Source organism: Eumetopias jubatus, unplaced genomic scaffold, assembly GCF_037043125.1.
Source record: "Eumetopias jubatus isolate StellerSeaLion01/CBP00866 unplaced genomic scaffold, mEumJub1_p1.0 scaffold_5, whole genome shotgun sequence".
Lineage (NCBI taxonomy): Eukaryota > Metazoa > Chordata > Mammalia > Carnivora > Otariidae > Eumetopias > Eumetopias jubatus.
The window spans coordinates 93,274,123-93,292,869 of NW_028274811.1; the positions used below are offsets into that span (position 1 = coordinate 93,274,123).

The 18,747-nt window shown below is 39.2% G+C and overlaps 1 protein-coding gene across 4 annotated transcripts in view; it reads left to right on the forward strand.

Moving 5' to 3' along the window:
* Positions 1–18,747, forward strand: part of FBXW11 (F-box and WD repeat domain containing 11) — a 122,007-nt gene that overhangs the window by 99,971 nt on the left and 3,289 nt on the right. For all 4 annotated transcript variants that reach the window (XM_028102671.1, XM_028102673.1, XM_028102670.1 and 1 more), the window contains 7 exons: positions 793–930; positions 4,221–4,339; positions 5,357–5,606; positions 8,278–8,396; positions 10,559–10,669; positions 11,596–11,674; positions 12,733–12,918. In XM_028102671.1, the coding sequence (XP_027958472.1) occupies positions 793–930; positions 4,221–4,339; positions 5,357–5,606; positions 8,278–8,396; positions 10,559–10,669; positions 11,596–11,674; positions 12,733–12,894 (978 nt within the window). In that variant the 3' untranslated portion in view covers positions 12,895–12,918. The remainder of the gene's footprint in view (positions 1–792; positions 931–4,220; positions 4,340–5,356; positions 5,607–8,277; positions 8,397–10,558; positions 10,670–11,595; positions 11,675–12,732; positions 12,919–18,747) is intronic.

Here is an 18,747-nt window from a genome sequence, read left to right on the forward strand (position 1 = left end):
CTCTTTCCATGTTTGCAAAAGGGAAATCATAAGAACATCTTTCCAAGGTTAATGTGTGGATCGTTTAGCCAAATGAACATGTTTAGAGTCTGTCCAGTTCCAGATACCTGTGTGCCTCGAGCGGTAGCTCCCTTGAAAGCAGTATGCTCCGGGTCCTCTTCATCCCCAGCGCCTAGCGCAGTCAGTGTTGCGGAATAATGTAGCATCTTGGTAGATGTTACATGAATGATGAAAGAATGAGAATCCAGGGCAGAAACGTGCCATTCTTATTATTTAAAGGACCTTTCAGTCTGGTAGAAGATTAAAAGTAGATGCCAAAGAAATTTCTTTCTGTAGTAGTTGGCATGTGATGGTGGTTCAATATCCTTTCTCCATGATGAAGACAGTGCTTTGGATGGATACATAGATTGTCAGTATATGCTTAATGTTGATGGTTAAAATGTTTTAATTGGCATTAGAGAGTGACCCAGTGAGTTACTGTTTATTTGTATGTTTTGGGTGCAAAAGGCATTCTTTAAACATACTGAGTTCTGTCTAGGCTATTTTTTTTCAAACCCAGCTCAAACTCATTGGAAATCCTATGACGGTTGCCAGACAGTCAGGGAGCACTTGAGAAAAAACACTGTTGGGCTAATGTCTTACTTGGAAAAGAGCATGACTCCTATCCACAGACAGTTATGCAGACCAAGATGGGGTATCTGGTACGATGTTCCTGGAAGCAACACTGAAGTCTGAAGCCTAATAGAATAGTTGATTCACAAAAACTCATCTGTTTCCTCCTTCTCCCCCTAGACTATAGAATCTAACTGGCGGTGTGGACGACACAACTTGCAGAGGATTCAGTGCCGCTCTGAAAATAGTAAAGGTGTCTACTGTTTACAGTATGATGATGAAAAAATTATCAGTGGCCTACGAGATAATTCTATTAAGGTGAATGACTGTATTTTGTATTATTTTTAGAACTGTGGTTATGTGTTAGACACTATATCACCGAATCCCTCCGTTTACTCCAGATTGTTTTTTATCTGTTCCACTCCATCTTGGCAGCCGTCAGTGTGGTTCTAAAACACTAGAGCCAGAGTATTTCCCTATACTAACACCAGACCCCTGGATTGTCTCACTTCTTATCCTTCTCTAAGCACATTCACGTTCTGTCTTCTGTGTTTAGGTGCACATTGAAAATATCTCAGTATCACAGGGCTCTTGCTGACTTTGCTAGCTGGTGGAAGTGTTGCTAACTTGCCTGTAAATCAAAGTCATTACCCTTTATGGGTGCTGACAGAGGCTCAGATGATAACGCAAAAGAATGATAGAGCAATTTACATTTATATGTTTTAATTCACTTTTCAATAGATAGTAGATAAACTGGATCATTTCTCTGTGTTGAATGTTTGGCAGCTGATCTGACAGATTTTGTTTTATACTGTTTGTAGCTTATTTTCTCATATTTAAGAAAACATCATGGTTTTTTTTTTTAACTTTTTTTTTAAAGTTATAATTTGTATACAGGAAAATTCGCTCTTTTTGCTGTAAAGTTTTATGAGTTTTGACAAGCACAAAAAATTGTGTGACCGTAACAAAAATCAAGATATAAAACAGTGCCGTCATCCCCCAGAGTTCCCTTATTCAGCCCCTTTGTGTTTAATTCTTCCCCCTAGGCGCTGGCCTTTTTTTAAAATATTTTTTTCCTGCCCCTATAATTTTGCATTTTAGAGACTATCCTATAAAAATGGACTCACTTTTTGAGTCTGGCTTCTTATACTTAGCATGGTGCATTTGAGTGTCATCATTTAGCAATAGTTGATTCCTTTTTGTCGCCAAGTAGTAATCCACTTTATGGGTGTACCTCAATGTGTTTGTCCATATACCTGTTGAAGGACATCCATGTTTCCAGTTTTCACAATTATGAATAAAAACACTATAAATATGTAAATTTTGGTGAGAATATAGGTTTTCAGTTCACTTGAATAAAAACGTAGGAGTGGCATTACTGACTCGTAAGTGTATGTATTTCCTGCTAAGAAATGGCCAAGCTGGTTTTCAAATTTTATGTTCCTATCAATAATGAATGAGTGTTCCCTTTTTTATGCAACTTTGGCAGCCCTTGGTATTCTCAATTTTTTTTTCCTTTGATATTTGCCATTCTAATAGGTATGTAGCACACCTCCTTTTGGTTTAAATTTACATTTCCCCAATGGTTGATGATGATATGCATCTTTTCTTGTGCTTATTTCCCTTCTGTATATTTGTTGGTGAAGTATCTATTCAGATCTTTTGTCCATTTTTAAAATGGGTTCTTTGTTTTCATATTATTGAACTTTGAGAGTTCTTTACATATTCTGGATACAAGTCCTTTTTTTTTAGATCTGTTTTACGTTTTACAAGTATTTTCTTCCAGTCTTGTGTTTTCATTTTCTCGAGGATATCTTTCACAGAGAAGATTTTTATTTTGATGAAGTGTCGTGTACCATTTTTTTCTTTTATGGATTATGCTTTTGATGTCATATCTAGGAAGTCTTTCATGGAGCTTTTTTAATCTATAAATTTATGTCTTTCGTTCACCAAATTTCAAAAGTCTTTGTCCATTACTTTTTCACATATTTTTTCTGCACCATTTTCTTTCTGTTTCCTTCTGAGACTCTGTTACATAAATGCTAGATCTTTTGATATTGTCTTACATTTTCTCCAATCTTCCCCGCCCCCCTTTCTGGATAATTTCTGTTGGTCTCTCCTCAAGTTGACTGCGTGCTGTACCTCCTTCATAGAAATTCACAGGACAGAGTAGCATAGAAAGGCTCTGAGAAGGTCTGCAGTTAGAGACATCCAGTGTTGCCCGACTTCCAAAACATATTTGACCACAGAACTCTATTTTTATGTCATACTTACTGATAACCCTGATAATCTGTGGCCACAGGTTAATTAATGTAATTAATAATAATTTTGGCAACTATCCTTTAAGGAATAGATAAAATGGTTTGTAAGGACCTTGTCAAAGTGTAGGCTGGCCATGGGCTTACATTTCATTTACAGTGGATGTGTTTCTAAAGAATTCTATTTATAGAGGCATACCATGTTTAATTTAAAATAGGCATGCATTTGATTTATGACATAAACAGTAGAGCGGACGTGTTTTAGAGAGATCATCTAGACCAGTGGTTGGAAACCTTTTGTACTTCATTCTGTACCAATCCTGGATCACTAATCACTTTTTCAAAAAAAATTTTTTTATAAAAGTAGGCTTCGCACTGGGCGTGGAGCCCAGTGTGGGGCTCAGACCCACTATCCTGAGGTCAAGACCTGAGCTGCTATCAAAGAGTTGGGTGCTCAACCGACTTGAGCCACCCACGCGCCCTACTAATCACTCTTTCAAAATAACCAGTTCTAATAGGTCAGAAATTAGAAGCAAGCCTTGCTTTTGTAGAAAGATGGTTAAATGTCTGCAGCACTTGTTATATCTTGGCTATTTGCAGTAAACTTGAGGGATGCTGTAAATCATGATAGTATTATTTTACAAGGGAAGAAACAGGTCCACACAATCTATTTTTAACAATCCAATCTTTAAAAGAAAATGATTTCCCATCCCACATTATATGGGGACAGTATTGAAAACTTGGAAAATATTGGAAAGATCAAAAGAAGGGAGAAAAAGAGCACCCAGAGAACAAAACCAACTATTATTAACATTTTCTTCTCATTTTTCCTTTTTTAAATATGCATATTGGTTATGTCACTACATAGATGGCTTTTATTCTGGTTTTTAAAAAACCATTACTGTAATAAAGCATTCTGTTCTCTCATTAAAAACTTTTCATAGTTTAGTTTGAAATTTTTCTGAAATGTCAAACATTTTTTATTTTAAAATTTTTGTCAATAAACATAATGGGTTAGGGGTATGCATTTTTAAAGGCTCCTAATAGATATTGTCACATTGTTTTCCAGAGGGTGAGCCAACTCTTTTCCGAGTTTAAAAATTCCCTTTATAAGGCTGTTAAGTACAAGTACGATCGTTAGAGGGACAAAGTAATAAGCAAAATAGTACATCTATTTTGGAAATTATTCAATATGCCCTATTCCCTTTTTGTCATTTTCCACCTGTTTGACGTTTAACTGCTCTTATTTACTATAGCACAGGTCTGTTTTATTTTATGGTTCAGAGACAAACACATTTATCAGAATGTGATATGCTAAATCACTGTTTGTGGTTGATCTTGTCTCAATAGATTTGGGATAAAACCAGCTTGGAATGTTTGAAAGTGTTAACAGGACACACTGGCTCTGTCCTTTGTCTCCAATATGATGAACGTGTCATTGTGACTGGTTCTTCAGACTCTACAGTGAGGTGAGTGATTTGGCTTCACTGGTCTGAACTTACATATCTTCCATGAGAAGACTGAGATTGCACCCTTTTCTGGGATAAGCACACACATACTTTGTATATGTTTTCATATGCTGTATTTTCAAAACCGCTTTAGGTGTAGGTTTATTTGAACAAAGTAGGCTGGAAAGACCTACTTTTGTTAAGTAGGTCCTATTCCTATTGCTGTATGTTACAGAGATGGCAGTGTACTTTCATATAAAAGCACATTACCTAGTGTTAGGCTAGCTTTTTCCTGGGGGACCATGCTCCAGACATTTGAAAAAGTCACCAGCATGCTTAGTATCCTTTCTCGGACTTGGTGCTTTTAGGCCTATTTTTGCCATATAAGCCTGCGCCTGTCCTCCTTTGCTCTGTATGAACTTGTCCTCTTGGGAGATTGGGTTTACAGAAAAGCTATGGCATGAAAGGACTGCCGTTGAGAACCCTGTATGTTGTGGATGAAGCAGTAGGAATACTAGCTTTGTCCATAAAGCAGTTGGGTAAATAGATGAGTGTGGAAATTGACGAGACGTCATGACTCAACAGTCTCTAGTTTTCAGTGGATAAATAGACTCAGAGACCTGTCAAAGGTCAAGAAGAACCTTAAGCTTGGAAACTGTCCTCAATTCCCCAGCTGCCAAGCCGCCTTCCCTGTCATCTCAGACTCCCTGCAGAGACCACCTCCTTGAAGAATCATTTTTGTTGTCCTCAACACAAGCTTACAGGCACTGTCCCTGAATACCTAAACATTAAAACCTGGGCAGAGCCAGGATTGGCCTTCCTTTTTTGAAACCCTCTCAGTACTTCTCAGCAAATCGAATAATTGCTTCCGGGGGCTCCTTTTAAGCATGATCTTAGGTGTCAGATCCCAGTCACCAAATACAAGTGAAGCTTACACCTCCCCAGCCTCCTACCAAGAATGGGCCCAGGGCACAGACGCTGGACTCTGTTCCTGGTTGTCTTAACAATAACGCATTGGGCTTTTCTGTTCTCATCTAGAGTCTGGGATGTGAACACGGGTGAAGTTCTGAACACATTGATCCACCACAACGAGGCTGTACTGCACTTACGCTTCAGCAATGGACTGATGGTGACCTGTTCCAAGGACCGCTCCATTGCTGTGTGGGACATGGCTTCTGCCACCGATATCACTTTACGCCGTGTCCTGGTTGGCCACCGCGCTGCTGTCAATGTAGTAGACTTTGATGATAAATACATCGTGTCTGCCTCTGGTGACAGAACCATCAAAGTGAGTGTGTTTTCAGTCATAACTCTGCTTATTCCTGTCCCTATTAGAACACAGGGAAGGTAGAGGTGGATTTTGCCAACCTGGTACCTGGCAAGATCTTTATTCTCCTCCATTTGTGCTTGATCCCTTGAGGCAATCCCATTCTCCATGCTTCTGGAATCATAGGCAAGATAGGAGGAAAGGGTCATGGGTCCAGGATACAGAGCAGCCCTCTATTGCATGAAATGACACTGTTGATCACATTTTTAAGGGGAAGAGAACTAACCTGTGGAGCATGTGCTGTGTGCTAGGAGATTTTCATTACTGTGTCACTCTATCTTTTCCAGCACTCTGTTGAGGTAGATATTGCCTCCATTTTACAGAGGGGGCTCATAGAGTGAAGAATTGGGCCGACCACACAGCGAGTTAGTGGCAGAGCTGAGATTTGATTTATTCATTATTCACTTAATTTTGAGAACCTGCCATACCATAGACGCTGGGCTGGATGCTGCAGATATGATAATGAGTAAGACACATTCCTGCCTTCAAGAAGCTCAGCGTGTGGTGGGGGGCAGGCATGAGACAAACAGTTGTAGTCTAGGGTGATTCATAGGATGTGGTAGATGCACTGATTGCAGTATCCATATTTTTTTAATTTTAGTTTCTGTTTTTATAACAACTTTATTGAGATATAATTCACGTACCATAAGATTCACCATTTAAAGCCTGTGATCCTAAAGTGGCCTTTAGTATAGTCACAGTGTCAGCCATCACTAGTTTGAGAACATTTTCATTGCCCTCTGTAAAGACTTCGTACCTATTGGCAGTCAACCCCCATTCTCTTCTCCTGGTCCCTGGCAATCACTAATCTACTTTTTGTCCATGGACTTGCCTCTCCTAGACATTTCATATAAATGTAATCATATGATATGTGGCCTTTTCTGTCTGGCTTCTTGCACTTAGTGTAGTGTTTCCACGGTTCATCCATGAACATTGTAGCATGTATTAGTACGTCATTCTCGTTCTAATGACTGAATGAAATTCCATTGTGGATGTACCACGTTCCATTTGTCCACTCGTCAGTTGATGGACATTTTGGTGGTTTGCACTTTTTATTTGTTACGGATAGTGCTGCCATAAGCATTTGTGTACAAGTTTTTGCATGGACATAAATTTTCAGTTCTCTTGAAGGTAACTCTGGGTCTCACATTTTGAGGAACTGCCAAAACTTCTTTCCAAAGTGGCTACACCATTTTAAAATCCCACCAGCAATGTGTGAGTGTTTGGATTTGGCTCAGAAAACTTTTTTGTAAGCAGCACCAGCATTCTAGTGTCTAGTTCCTAGCCCCACAAATCACAAAGGTGGCATCAAACTTTGGATTCCATGGTCTGGAAGCTGGACAAGTAGGGTTTGTATGCAGTCATTGACTCACCGCTCACTCACACCAATTGGAACCAGATCACTGCCTGGAAGTCAAGAGGGTTCGGGCCTTTTTACAAAATAGCTGATGCATAATATCAGCCTGGAGAGTTTCTCCATATCCTTGCCAGCACCTGTTATTGTCTGTCTTTTTTATTACAGCCACCCTAGTAATTGTGCGGTGGTATCTCTGGTTTTGGTTTCCATTTCCCCAGTGACTAATTATATTGAGCATCTTTTCAGTGCTTCTTGGCCATTTTTATATCTTCTTTGGAGAAACAGCTATTTAAATCTTTCACTTAAAAAATTTTTTTTTTTATTGTTTAGTTGTAAAAGTTATTTATATATTCTGGTTACAAGTCCCTTATCAGGTAAATGATTTGCAAATATTCTCCTCTACCCTGTGAGTTCTCTTTTCACTTTCTTGATGATGTTCTTTGAAGCACAGACGACTTTCATTTTGATGAAGTCCAGTTTATCAATTTTTTGTATTTTGCTTGTGCTTTTGTTGTCATGTCTAAGAAACCATTGCTTAATCCAGGATCACAAAGATTTACTCCTGTGTTTTCTTCTGAGAGTTTCATAGTTTCACTTCTCACATTTAGCCCTTTGATCCATTCTGAATTAAATTTTTGTGTATCATGTGACTTAGGGGTCCAACTTCATTCTTTTGCATGTGGATATCTAGTTATCTTCAACTACAAATGCAGCTGGTAAAGTAATTCAGGGCACTTTGGTTGCTTTGCGTCTCCTTATTTGGCTTGTAATATATTAAGTGTGTCTGTGAACATCTAAGTCTTGCAGATGGTTTCACAAAAGAGGGATTATTTATTCCACATACATAATATTAGGAGTGATGTGTCAAAACAAATGGAGCTGTTCAAGAAACTATGCTGGAAAAGAGGAGGATGTGAAAGGTGAAACTTTTTCACATCAGTTACATTGGATTTGACATGTCAGCTGGCATGAAAACATAAAATCTGGCCCACACTTTTCCTTCTAGGCAAGTGAATGTCTGAACCATCCAGGAGATGTTCTCTTTGTGAATAGCTCAAGGTCTGGAGACTTCACAGCCTCCCTCTGTGTTTCATTCCTGTTTTATCACTCCACAGCCAAGAAAACTATATGCTGGCCAGTCTGTACCCCAGCCTCCGAACCATATTTCATAGTCAAGTATTTTGGTCATTCTTAGAAGCTCTGATTTTTTTAAAAAGGTATATTGTGAGGGGACTTTTCTGCATTTTCTTAAAATATTGCTAATCTGTTCTACAGGTCTGGAGCACGAGTACCTGTGAATTTGTTCGTACTCTGAATGGGCACAAGCGAGGCATTGCCTGTCTCCAGTACAGGGATCGGCTGGTTGTTAGTGGATCATCAGATAATACCATAAGGTGGGTAGAAGTTGGTGTGCTGACAGGGCAGGTCGATTTTTGCCATATTTTTGACTCCTCTCCCAGTCCTGATGTTTGAAGGACTTCAAGCCTTTGGGGATACTTCAAATAAGAGAAACTTTTATTAATCTGTTTGGCTCTGCATACTGAAGTGGGTAAACTGATTCCCCCAATACACATGTTTTATAACATCAGCTCCACCCAGGATCCCTTAATACCAGAACCCCTCAGAACAGAGGACGCTCTAGTCTGATTCTCAACTTCCCCTTACTTACAGCTCCTGTCTCCCTCACTAACAGCTGGGAGGAGTGTACTTTATCTGTCTGGCGCAAAGACCGCGCTACAGAATCTCCACTCTTGTTTTGTCTTGTATTTTATCTCCCTTTTTCCCTTCCAACACTCAGTGACCTTGCTTTCTGATAAATATGACTATCCTTAAACATTTTATTTATTAAGAACTTCCCTTAGGGGCGCCTGGGTGACTCAGTTGGTTAAGCGTCTGCCTTCGGCTCAAGTCATGATCCCAGGGTCCTGGGATCGAGCCCCACATCGGGCTCCCTGTTCAGTGGGCAGCCTGCTTCTCCCTCTCCCATTCCCCCTGCTTGTGTTCCTGCTCTTGCTGTGTCTCTCTCTGTCAAATTAAATAAATAAATAAAATCTTAAAAAAAAAAAAAAAACTTCTCTTAAATATCTATTCACCAGTCTTTAGTCACTTTCCCATTGTCCTAACATATGCCAGTAGGTTTTTTGTAACCAAATTGTTTAATGTTTGGGTAAAATAAAGATTGGATTCAAGATAATTTTTTAAAAGAAGGAAGGAAGGAAGGAGGGAATGAAACCACAACATTAGAGCTAAAACTGCTGTGAGTTTTCTTTTATCATTTTAAGATTTAAGGTATTCTGCAAGTCATGTGAGAACCTGTATCTTCGCACATTGTATTACTTAACTATTTCAGCAGTAGATAGTCCTTAATTTTCTCACTGGACTCTCTGAGGTTTTACAGAGTAGTAATGTATATTCCTTTATAGTTTATAGAGGGGGCTGCTTTGGAGTCAGTGGCAGTGCTGAATGGCTCTGTTCACAGTAGATTTAAAGAAGCCATCATCACTGACACTGACGAGGGGATTTGCTGAGGCTGGCTGTGCTCAAGTACTCACGGGGTGGATGGTAAGGGCTGCTGGTAGAGAGGCTAAGAAAAGGTTGTTACTGAATTAGTTTGCTAACTTTGTTTTGTAAATGTTAGTTTGCTGTGATTTCTTTTTGCAAACAATGTAGAAAAATGTAAAAATCTCAGTTTTCAGAATTGTTGTATATAAATCACACACCAAGGAAAAGGCTGGATGTAGTCTACGGGTTTATATTTCTGAGACACTTCTTATACCTAATGAGAGGCTCCCACTGGGACCTCATAAACTGGACAACCCTAGTATGCAGGATTATCTAGAAGGGGTGTCCCTAAGCCTCATCAGGAGAGAAAGACCACCATGCTGGTGCACTGGTTCTAACTTCAGTGGACCTCATGGATTCTAGGCCAGAAGTGCCTGGGGTGGAAGCCTAACCCCCCGGCTATACATAGTGTATCTATCCTCCCGTGACCCACACACATACATGCCTTTTTTTCTTTACTGCCTGTAGTCCGTGCATCCCCCGGAAAAGTCCCTGTTAGACCATTTGGCTACATGGTTTCATCAATTCAGACATCAAGAGAATGCCTAGGAACTAAATTTAATTGCAGTTTCTTATTTGTTGATCTTATTTGAATAGTAATACATGAATGTGATTTAAAAAACGGAATAAGGAAATACAATGAGAAGTAAGGCTTCTATCCAAATTAGTGTTTTTTGGTTTGTTTGTTTTTTTTTTTTTTATCGAAGTAATCTCTGCACCCACCATGGGGCTCAAGCTCATGACCCTGAGATCAAGAATCGCATGCTCTTCCAACTGAGCCAGCCAGCCGCCCTCCAAATTAGTGCTTTAAAATATACAAGTGGTATAAATGTACATACATATACTTCTGCCTGGATAGCATGGACTGGGAGTGAGACAGAAACAGAGAGGTCCAGGAGCGTGAAAATCACGTGTGGCACGGATACGAGCAACTCAAGGATAGTGTGAATCATGTGTGGGAAGCTGTTTCACAGAGGTCTGTTTTACTTCCAAGGCTATGGGATATCGAATGTGGTGCCTGTTTAAGAGTCCTAGAGGGACATGAAGAATTGGTCCGATGCATCCGGTTTGATAACAAGAGGATTGTCAGTGGGGCCTATGATGGGTATGTATTTCAGATTTTTAAATGCACTGCTGTCACTGTATCTAGAGGGCAAACGGGCGCTGTACATTCACCAGCTGTGTATGTGCCAGTTCTGTGTTAGATCCTTCCTGTGGTGATGGGCGGCAGATGTTACTACACTGCCTGGTCAAGTGAGGCCACCCAGGCCCAGAAGGATGACTGGTCTTGCCCCAAGTCCTACAGTAGCAGAGCCTCTGTAACTCCTGTGCTTACACTTTTAACCATTACTGTAAACTTTGGGAGTAGCTTAGATTGTGCAGGAATTCAGTTCTTAGCCTTAGCCCTAAGTTAAGCCAGCTCTGTGTGTGTGTGTGTGTGTGTGTGTGTGTGTGTGTGTGTGTGTGTGTTCAGTGATACATTTCCTTTCCCCGTTTGATTAATTGAACAAATACTCTTTAAAAAGCCACATGACTTTAAATGAGCAAATGGCAGCTGTAAACCTTTCAAGGTGACCTTATGTATACTTCACGAATGGACTAGTTGGTCTGTTTATGGTCCTATTATTAACTTAGAGCATTTGCTTAGTTTGAAGAAAGGTATCCCTGGAATTTCATGGAGAGCCCTAGCTTCTGTCAGCAGCACCTACTCAGCCCCAAAGAGCCCCCTGATTAATGAATTTGGTGACATAGATTATCAAGTCAGGAACTGAATTTAGATAGTCTGAAATTGTTTTCTTGTCTCCCTGAAAAAATATTTCTTCACAGGCTCAGCAATTCTGAGAATGTGGAGGTCCTTTTTTTCCCCCAAATCAAGTGTCGTTGGTTTAAATAACTTGTAAAAACATAAGCATGTTCTCCATTCGCTTTTCTAATAGCAGTTCAGATGCACTCCTTTCTGTCAAAGGAGGTGCTTGACAGTATATAAAATAGTAACTTTTCTACTAATTGCAATTTCCTTTTCTTTTCTAGGAAAATTAAAGTTTGGGACTTGCAAGCTGCTCTGGACCCTCGAGCGCCAGCAAGCACTTTGTGTTTGCGCACGTTGGTGGTATGTGATCTGTTGAAATGAGGGCGGTTCTTGGCTGGAGGATGGCTACCTGCAGATAGCCCGGCCTAGGTGTACCACGAGAAAGCTGTGGATCTCACAGTGTGCCTTCAGAGAAGTGCACCGTTTTGTTCATTTCGTTTAGCCAAAATCAGAGAATACTTGACATTTACATTACAGTGAGCTCTTTCCTAAGGAGCATTAATACAACTTAAAATGTGAAAGCAGGCATCCTCATTTGTAGGTGGATTGGTTTCCTCATAGAGCACAAAGTATTTCCTTCCTGTAGATTTGGGAGATTTCTTAATGTGGGTATCTGGTTACATTATATTTTTATAATACAGCACATGTTTGTATTATTATGATGGAATTTCCCCTCAGTCTATATTGTCTGGATTATTGCTTTGGCATATAAAACTATTTTATTTTTATATGTTAATCTTGCTTTAGCAACTTCGGCAGGCTCATTATTTCTAATAGGTTGGTTTTGTTCCATTGATGGGGAGACAGTTGTTTGAAAATACTGATAGATTGTTCTTATTTTCAGTAGCTTTACCTTTGATTTTGGTTTCTTTGCTTCTTGCAGTGATTAGAACATGCAGAACTATGGTTAGGGCCATTCTTGTTTTCTTCTTGATTTTAATGAGAATGCTTCTATTTCACCATTAATTTTGATTTTGGCTGTGGTGGAGATAGATGTTCTTGGTAATGTTAAAAACATTATCCTTCTGGCTCTGCTTTTTACAGTGTATCAAGCATGGGTATTTAATATTGTTGCTTACCTTTCCAAGATCCTTGGTGAAGAGATCACATAGTTTTTCTTCTTTGATATATTAATGAGCCAGGATCTCAGATACAAAGATTAATTCAAAGAAAAAGCTTAGAAGGAAAAGCCAAAGTATTTGCTCCTGGGGTGAAGGACAAAGCTCAATAAACTCTGGAACATTATTTAGGAAGCATGGATAAGTAGCTGCCTTTTCAGCCTGTGCCAGGTCACTGATAGTGAGATCTGAGGGATTGTAAAGGTCTCATTTTACTCATCAATTTGTTACATTTCACAGGAACATTCTGGACGTGTGTTTCGGCTACAGTTTGATGAATTTCAGATCATCAGCAGCTCCCACGATGACACTATTTTGATTTGGGATTTCTTAAATGTGCCTCCCAGTGCTCAGAATGAGACCCGTTCTCCCTCCAGAACATACACTTACATCTCCAGATAACAGTCTGCACTTTACCCGTTTCAGGTGAGTACCTCCCCGTGTTTAATCTTGCTCGGTGAATTCATCTTCCCTTTGGGGCAGCATTGTAATTTGGGTTCCCCATTGGTAGGAACCGAGGTGGTTAGTGTTTATTAGCTGCCTCAGCTTTGCAGAGTTCCAGTATCAGGCTAGATCTTTTTAGTCACATTAAGGTTGAAATTGGAATCCTACATATTGTGGGTTTTCATACTGGCAGACAACGTGATTCCTGTTTTTTAAACTGTTCTCCTAAATGGTTTCCTAGGTCATATCAATTTAACGCAGGTAAAGTCATTCAAATTCTGTTCTAGGGTGTAGGAATCTCCTTTTTCTCTTTCCTGTTTTTCAGTTCTTTTATTTGAAAAGAAAAAAATCACCATCAACCAAACACTCAAAATTCTCCCTCTGCCCCTGTTACAATCGACCCACCACCACTGTTCACTAGAAGAGGGATCAAAGAAAGGTGTTTGTTGAGAAAGCCCCTAAAACCTGTTCTTCATCCATTAGACACAACAGGTACCCTGGAAGCAAAGCCCTTTGCTCTGGTTACAGGAAAACTTAGAGCCATTGTAACCATTGATGATGGCATGTTTTGATTACTAAGGGTATCCGACCCAGAGGATGAGAAGCCTTACTTGGCTGTGTCCTGGGAACCGATGGCCCTGTTCATCTGGAGCAGTATTTCCAACTGAAAATTTTTCAAGGGGCCAATAAATTCTGTGCATGTTAAGCTTTGCAGATGGAATAAATATGTTTGTATTACTGTGTATATATGTATGTAAACACTGATTAATAAAATTCATATTTATTTTAAAATGTTACTTAATACTTAGTGGCTCTTTATCATTATATATTTTCCCATCCATTAAATATTAAAAATGTAAAGGAATTTTATGTGCAGAATTGTGAGATTCTTTTTGATGAAAAGATAGGGTTCCTATGTCACCAAGTTACCATTGTTTCTAATATTTCTTACTTAAGGCTCTTGAAACCCAAAACAGAGATGTCCAGAAAGTTTGTCTTACCCAAGGGTAAGCTGACTACAGCCAGAGGCCACATTTGTTCCACTGCCTGATTTTATTCCCCTACCACAGCAAGCTAAGAATAGCTTTTTACACTTTTAAATAATTGAAAAAAAGTAAAAGAAGAATACTATTTCATTACACATGAAAAGTATGGGAAATTCAAATTCTAGTGTCCGTAAATAAAGTTTTATTATAGGGACACCTGGGTGGCTCAGTCGTTAAGCGTCTGCCTGCAGCTCACCCGCATCAGGCTCCCTGCTGGGCGGGAGGCCTGCTTCTCCCTCTCCCCCTCCCCCTGCTTGTGTTCCTGCTCTCGCTCTCTCTCTCTCTGTCAAATAAATAAACAGCATCTTAAAAAAAAAAAAAGTTTCATTGTAATAGCCATGCTCATTTGTTTACATATATTGCCTCTGGCCATTTTCATACTTCATTGGCAGAGAAGAATAGATGCCACAGAGATGATATGGCTTGTAACGTCTAAAATATTTATTATACAGCTCTTTGAGGAAAAGTTTGCTGACCTCCAGTCTTGCCCCTGTGCCATCCATTAGTGATAAACCAAGGGTCTGCATCAGGAATGGCAAATAAGCTTTTTCTTCATGCTGGCTGAGTTTGATCAGCCGTGCCTGGCTGGAGTACTGCCTTTGGAAGGATTCTGGGACCCTATATGGACCCCAAAGGGATAGGTGCTGTGATGGGTTGTCAGTGTCTGCCTGGGTGTGGGAGGTGAGCAGTAATGACCTGTAAGCCGCACATACATAGCTGCTGTTCCTGGTCCCAAGTGTGTTCATACCATCTCTCGTGATAGCGACCATCTGCTTGCTACTTTCTCTCTGGATAGATTCTTCATAAGTTGAAAAACCCTTACGGCAGAATTATTACATTTATTGAATAGAGTCTTAAAATAGATAGTATAGGGAATTACAGAGGAAGAAGGCAAGGATCTCTTGAATGATTGCTCCTCCCCACTTCAATCTCCCTTCCCAAAAATCCTAAGGAAAATACAGGGAAGGGGGAATGGACCCAGGTGAAAACTGGTTTCCCTCCTGGTCTTTCTTCTCCCTCTCCCACTCTCCATTCTGCTCTCAGGATCTTCTTAAGCCCTGCCCTTGCCATCCCTCGCCTTACTGGCTTCCTGTTGTCTTCAGGATTGAGGTTCAGCTACTTCACTTAGCTGACAGGTGTTTCAACATCTAGCTGTTACTTTCTGTCCTCACTGTCCACCCTCCCCCCTGTGTCCCAGTCTCCCAGTACTCCCTTCCGAAAACCTAGAGTGGCAACCAGACTGAATTCTGTTTCTCTAATTACATTACAATAGTGCAGACCTGTACCATCTCCCTCCCCTTGTGTGTGTTATTATGGCTTTTAGACACCCCCACCTTTGCCCCTGTACTTCATCTGACTTAATTTATTATTCGATACTGAAATAGTTTGTATGCCTGTCTCCTTCCCAAGGCTGAGGAGCTCCTTTTATTGGGGAACTCCATTGTTCAGTAGCGTGCTTAAGTGTATTGTAAGTGTTTATTGATGTTTGTTGGGCAAGTGACAGCCGGGGCCAGAATGACCTATTTGTGTTTTTTCTCCTAGGCCACATAAGAATTTGCCCTTAAACAGATTAAGTGTGTGACAGCTATAGTGTATTCCTGCAGTCATTTTCAGCAAACATAAAGATACTAACTCAGTAAAAAATTGGACTAAGTCACCTGAACTGGCAGGGTCAGGTACTAGATAGGTTCCGTACGTAGACAGGTACCTAGATGTACAGGCCTCCCTCTGCCCTGCCCCTGTTGTTGTTTCTTAACTAGTTTTAATTGAGGTATGATTTGTGTAAAACTTGTACTCATTTAAAGTGTATCATTTGATGGGTTTTTACAAAGGTATATAATCCCTGAAACTACCTCCACAATCAAGATAAGAACATTTCTGTCACCCCTAGAAGTTCACTTCTGTCTCCTTTGTAGTCAAAGCCTGACCCCTTCCAGCCTTAGCAAACACTGACCTGCTTTCTGTCACTAGATGCTTGTGTATTTTCCATAGCTGCGCTGTTCACTGCAGTAGTCAGTAGCTACTTGCGGCTGTTGAGCTCTTGAAATGAGGCCAGTGTGACTTAGGAATTGAATTTTAAATTATATTTTAATTGAATTTAATTGAATGTTTAATTGTATTTAATTATACCTTACTTTAAATTTAAATAGCTGCATGGAGGTAGTGATTACTATTTGGACCAGCATATCTTTGATCCAGTTAAGAGTTAATTTTTGTGTATGGTGTGAGGTGAGAACGTCATTGGTCTTTTTTAATTTTTATTTTTTAATAGCTGTCTAGTTGTTCAGCACTATTTGATTCCTTTTCCCATAGAATTTGCTTTAGCACTTTTGTCCAAAAATCATATGACCCCTTATTTGTAGGTCAGTTTCTGGACTCTATTCTAAGTCCACGATTTATGTGGCTGTCCTTTCACCAATACCATAGGGTATGATAATCTTCCAACTTAAAAAAAATTGTTTTGACTATTCTAGGTTATTTAGGTTTTCACATTCAGTTTTGAATTAGATTGTCAAAATCTGTGAAGAGGACTGCTGGGATTATAATTAAGACTTCATTGAATTATATCTTTTGGGGGGAGATTTCTCACCTTAACAAACGTTGAGTCTTCCAATCCATGAACATGGTATATCTCTCTATTATTTAGGTTTTTCAGTTTCTCTTAGGTAGTATGTTGCAGGTTTTAGTGTAGAAGCCTTGTATATCTTTTGTTACACTTCATTCTTTTTCTTTTTTAAACTATACGTTTTCATCTGCATATTGGTTTAGCTGCATCCTGCCTCTGCTTTTATTTTTCCACATAAGGGAAGCACATAAAATAGGACATGGCCAACTGCAGCTATGTCTGAGCTTCTGGAATAATGGATAGGTTCAGGAGAATCGGTGTATCCGAAAACAACTTAAGCGTAACTCTTTTGTATTTTTGTTATGTGTTTTTGTCTTTATACTCTGTTTAAGAGAGGCACGTGATAAAATCCAAGACATCCATAGTATGTTTCCCCTCTCTGGCATATTTAATAGATGAAATTTAGAACATAGTAAACTTTCACAAATTGGACAACTTTTATATATTACTTTAAAGTGCCCTGAAACAAGATTTCTTTGGTTGAGAAATGAAATAATGATTGCCAGTGGTGTTTCTCTCATTGGCTGTGGTGGAAGGGAAACTGGTGTTACTTCTTCTAGGCCTTCCTCCTGCCTCCTTTTTGGGAATCTCAGAACAACTGCCCTTGTTATGATCCACAATTATAAATCAATGGAAAAATCTTATCTGCTCTTTAAGCAGCACAAACAATGAAACCTCAAATGTGTTTGTCTCTTCAAAGTGAATTACTTTTGACAACCTTGGCAGTCAGCTCTATAGATTTTACTGCTCTTTTCCAAATTCTTTTCATTTATTGTAACATGAAAAAATTATTACCATGTGATACTGTAAGATTTATGCATAATAAGAAACACTACCCTAATGATGATTTAACCTTGCACTAAAATATTCAACCCTAAAATATAAGGTAAGTGTATTTCTGTGTCAGGAAATTTAGCAATAGATTTATTTGCTGAGTCATTTTTTTAAAATTACTAACTCCTAAGAGCCTAATATATACAGTAGCTCTCTTTTTTATTACAAGACAATATATGATCATTATTAGGAAATCAGAATAAGTAGATAAGCCGAAAGAAGAAAATAAACTCCTACTCATGGCTTACCATTGTTAATTTCCTTGTATATGTCCTTTCAGGCTTCTTAAAATTATGGCTGAGAACTGTACCTGTTTTTAAAATACTTTTTTTTTCATTTGTTGCAAAACTCTTCTATGTCCATAATGTCAGTATTGTTTAAATTACCATTCCTAATGGCGAAGGTAATAATCAGTTGTTTGGATAGGCCCTGTTGTTATGTATGTACATTTCCCCCCAGCTTTTAGCTGTTATAAAACGCATTGCCGTGATCATTTCTTTAGCTTAATCTTTGCCTTTTTTTTTTTTTATTTAAGATTTATTTTTTTTTTATTTGAGAGAGAGAGGGCATGAGCGGGAGGGACAGAGGGAGAGGGGGAGAGAATCTCAAGCAGACTTCGTTGAGCACGGAGCCCGACTTGGGGCTCAATCTCACAACCCTGAGATCATGACCTGAGCCAAAACCAACAGTCGGTTGCTCAACTGACTGTGCCACCCAGGCACCCATAATCTTTGCTTTCGTTACCATTGGATAAATTCTAGAAATGTCTGCAGTGTCTAGGTTAAAAGGTAAGATGTTTAAAGACTCGGATGCACAGAGTCACATTACTCTCCAGAAGAGTTAAGTCATTTTACTTTCCCACCAGCAGTGTTTGAGAGTGCCTACTTCTTATCTGTGCGCGTTACTATTTTACAAATAATACTCTTAAAGATCCTTCATGTGAAAACAGCAGTGAAGGAAATTAAATCTCTCTTCAACTCATTGAGAAAGATTTTTGATCTTTATGAAAATTGACAACCTTTTAGCGAAGTTGCCTTTAAAAAAACACACAAGCTTTAAAAAAAAATCTCTTTTTTTGTCAGAGAATTTTAGACATAAAGGTAACTTTTAAATCTTCTAGGCCGGTGGTTTAGTGATGTGTTTGGAAAGGATTGTGACCCAATAGAGATTGTGAAATCTTTTTAATGGATTTTGACTTTGTTTTGATGAAATTTAGAATAGAAAATGTCAGCCTGCATTGTATGTAGTAATGGTAAGTTTAGGTACGTGCGTGCGTGTGTGTGTGTACATATTTATCTACATGGA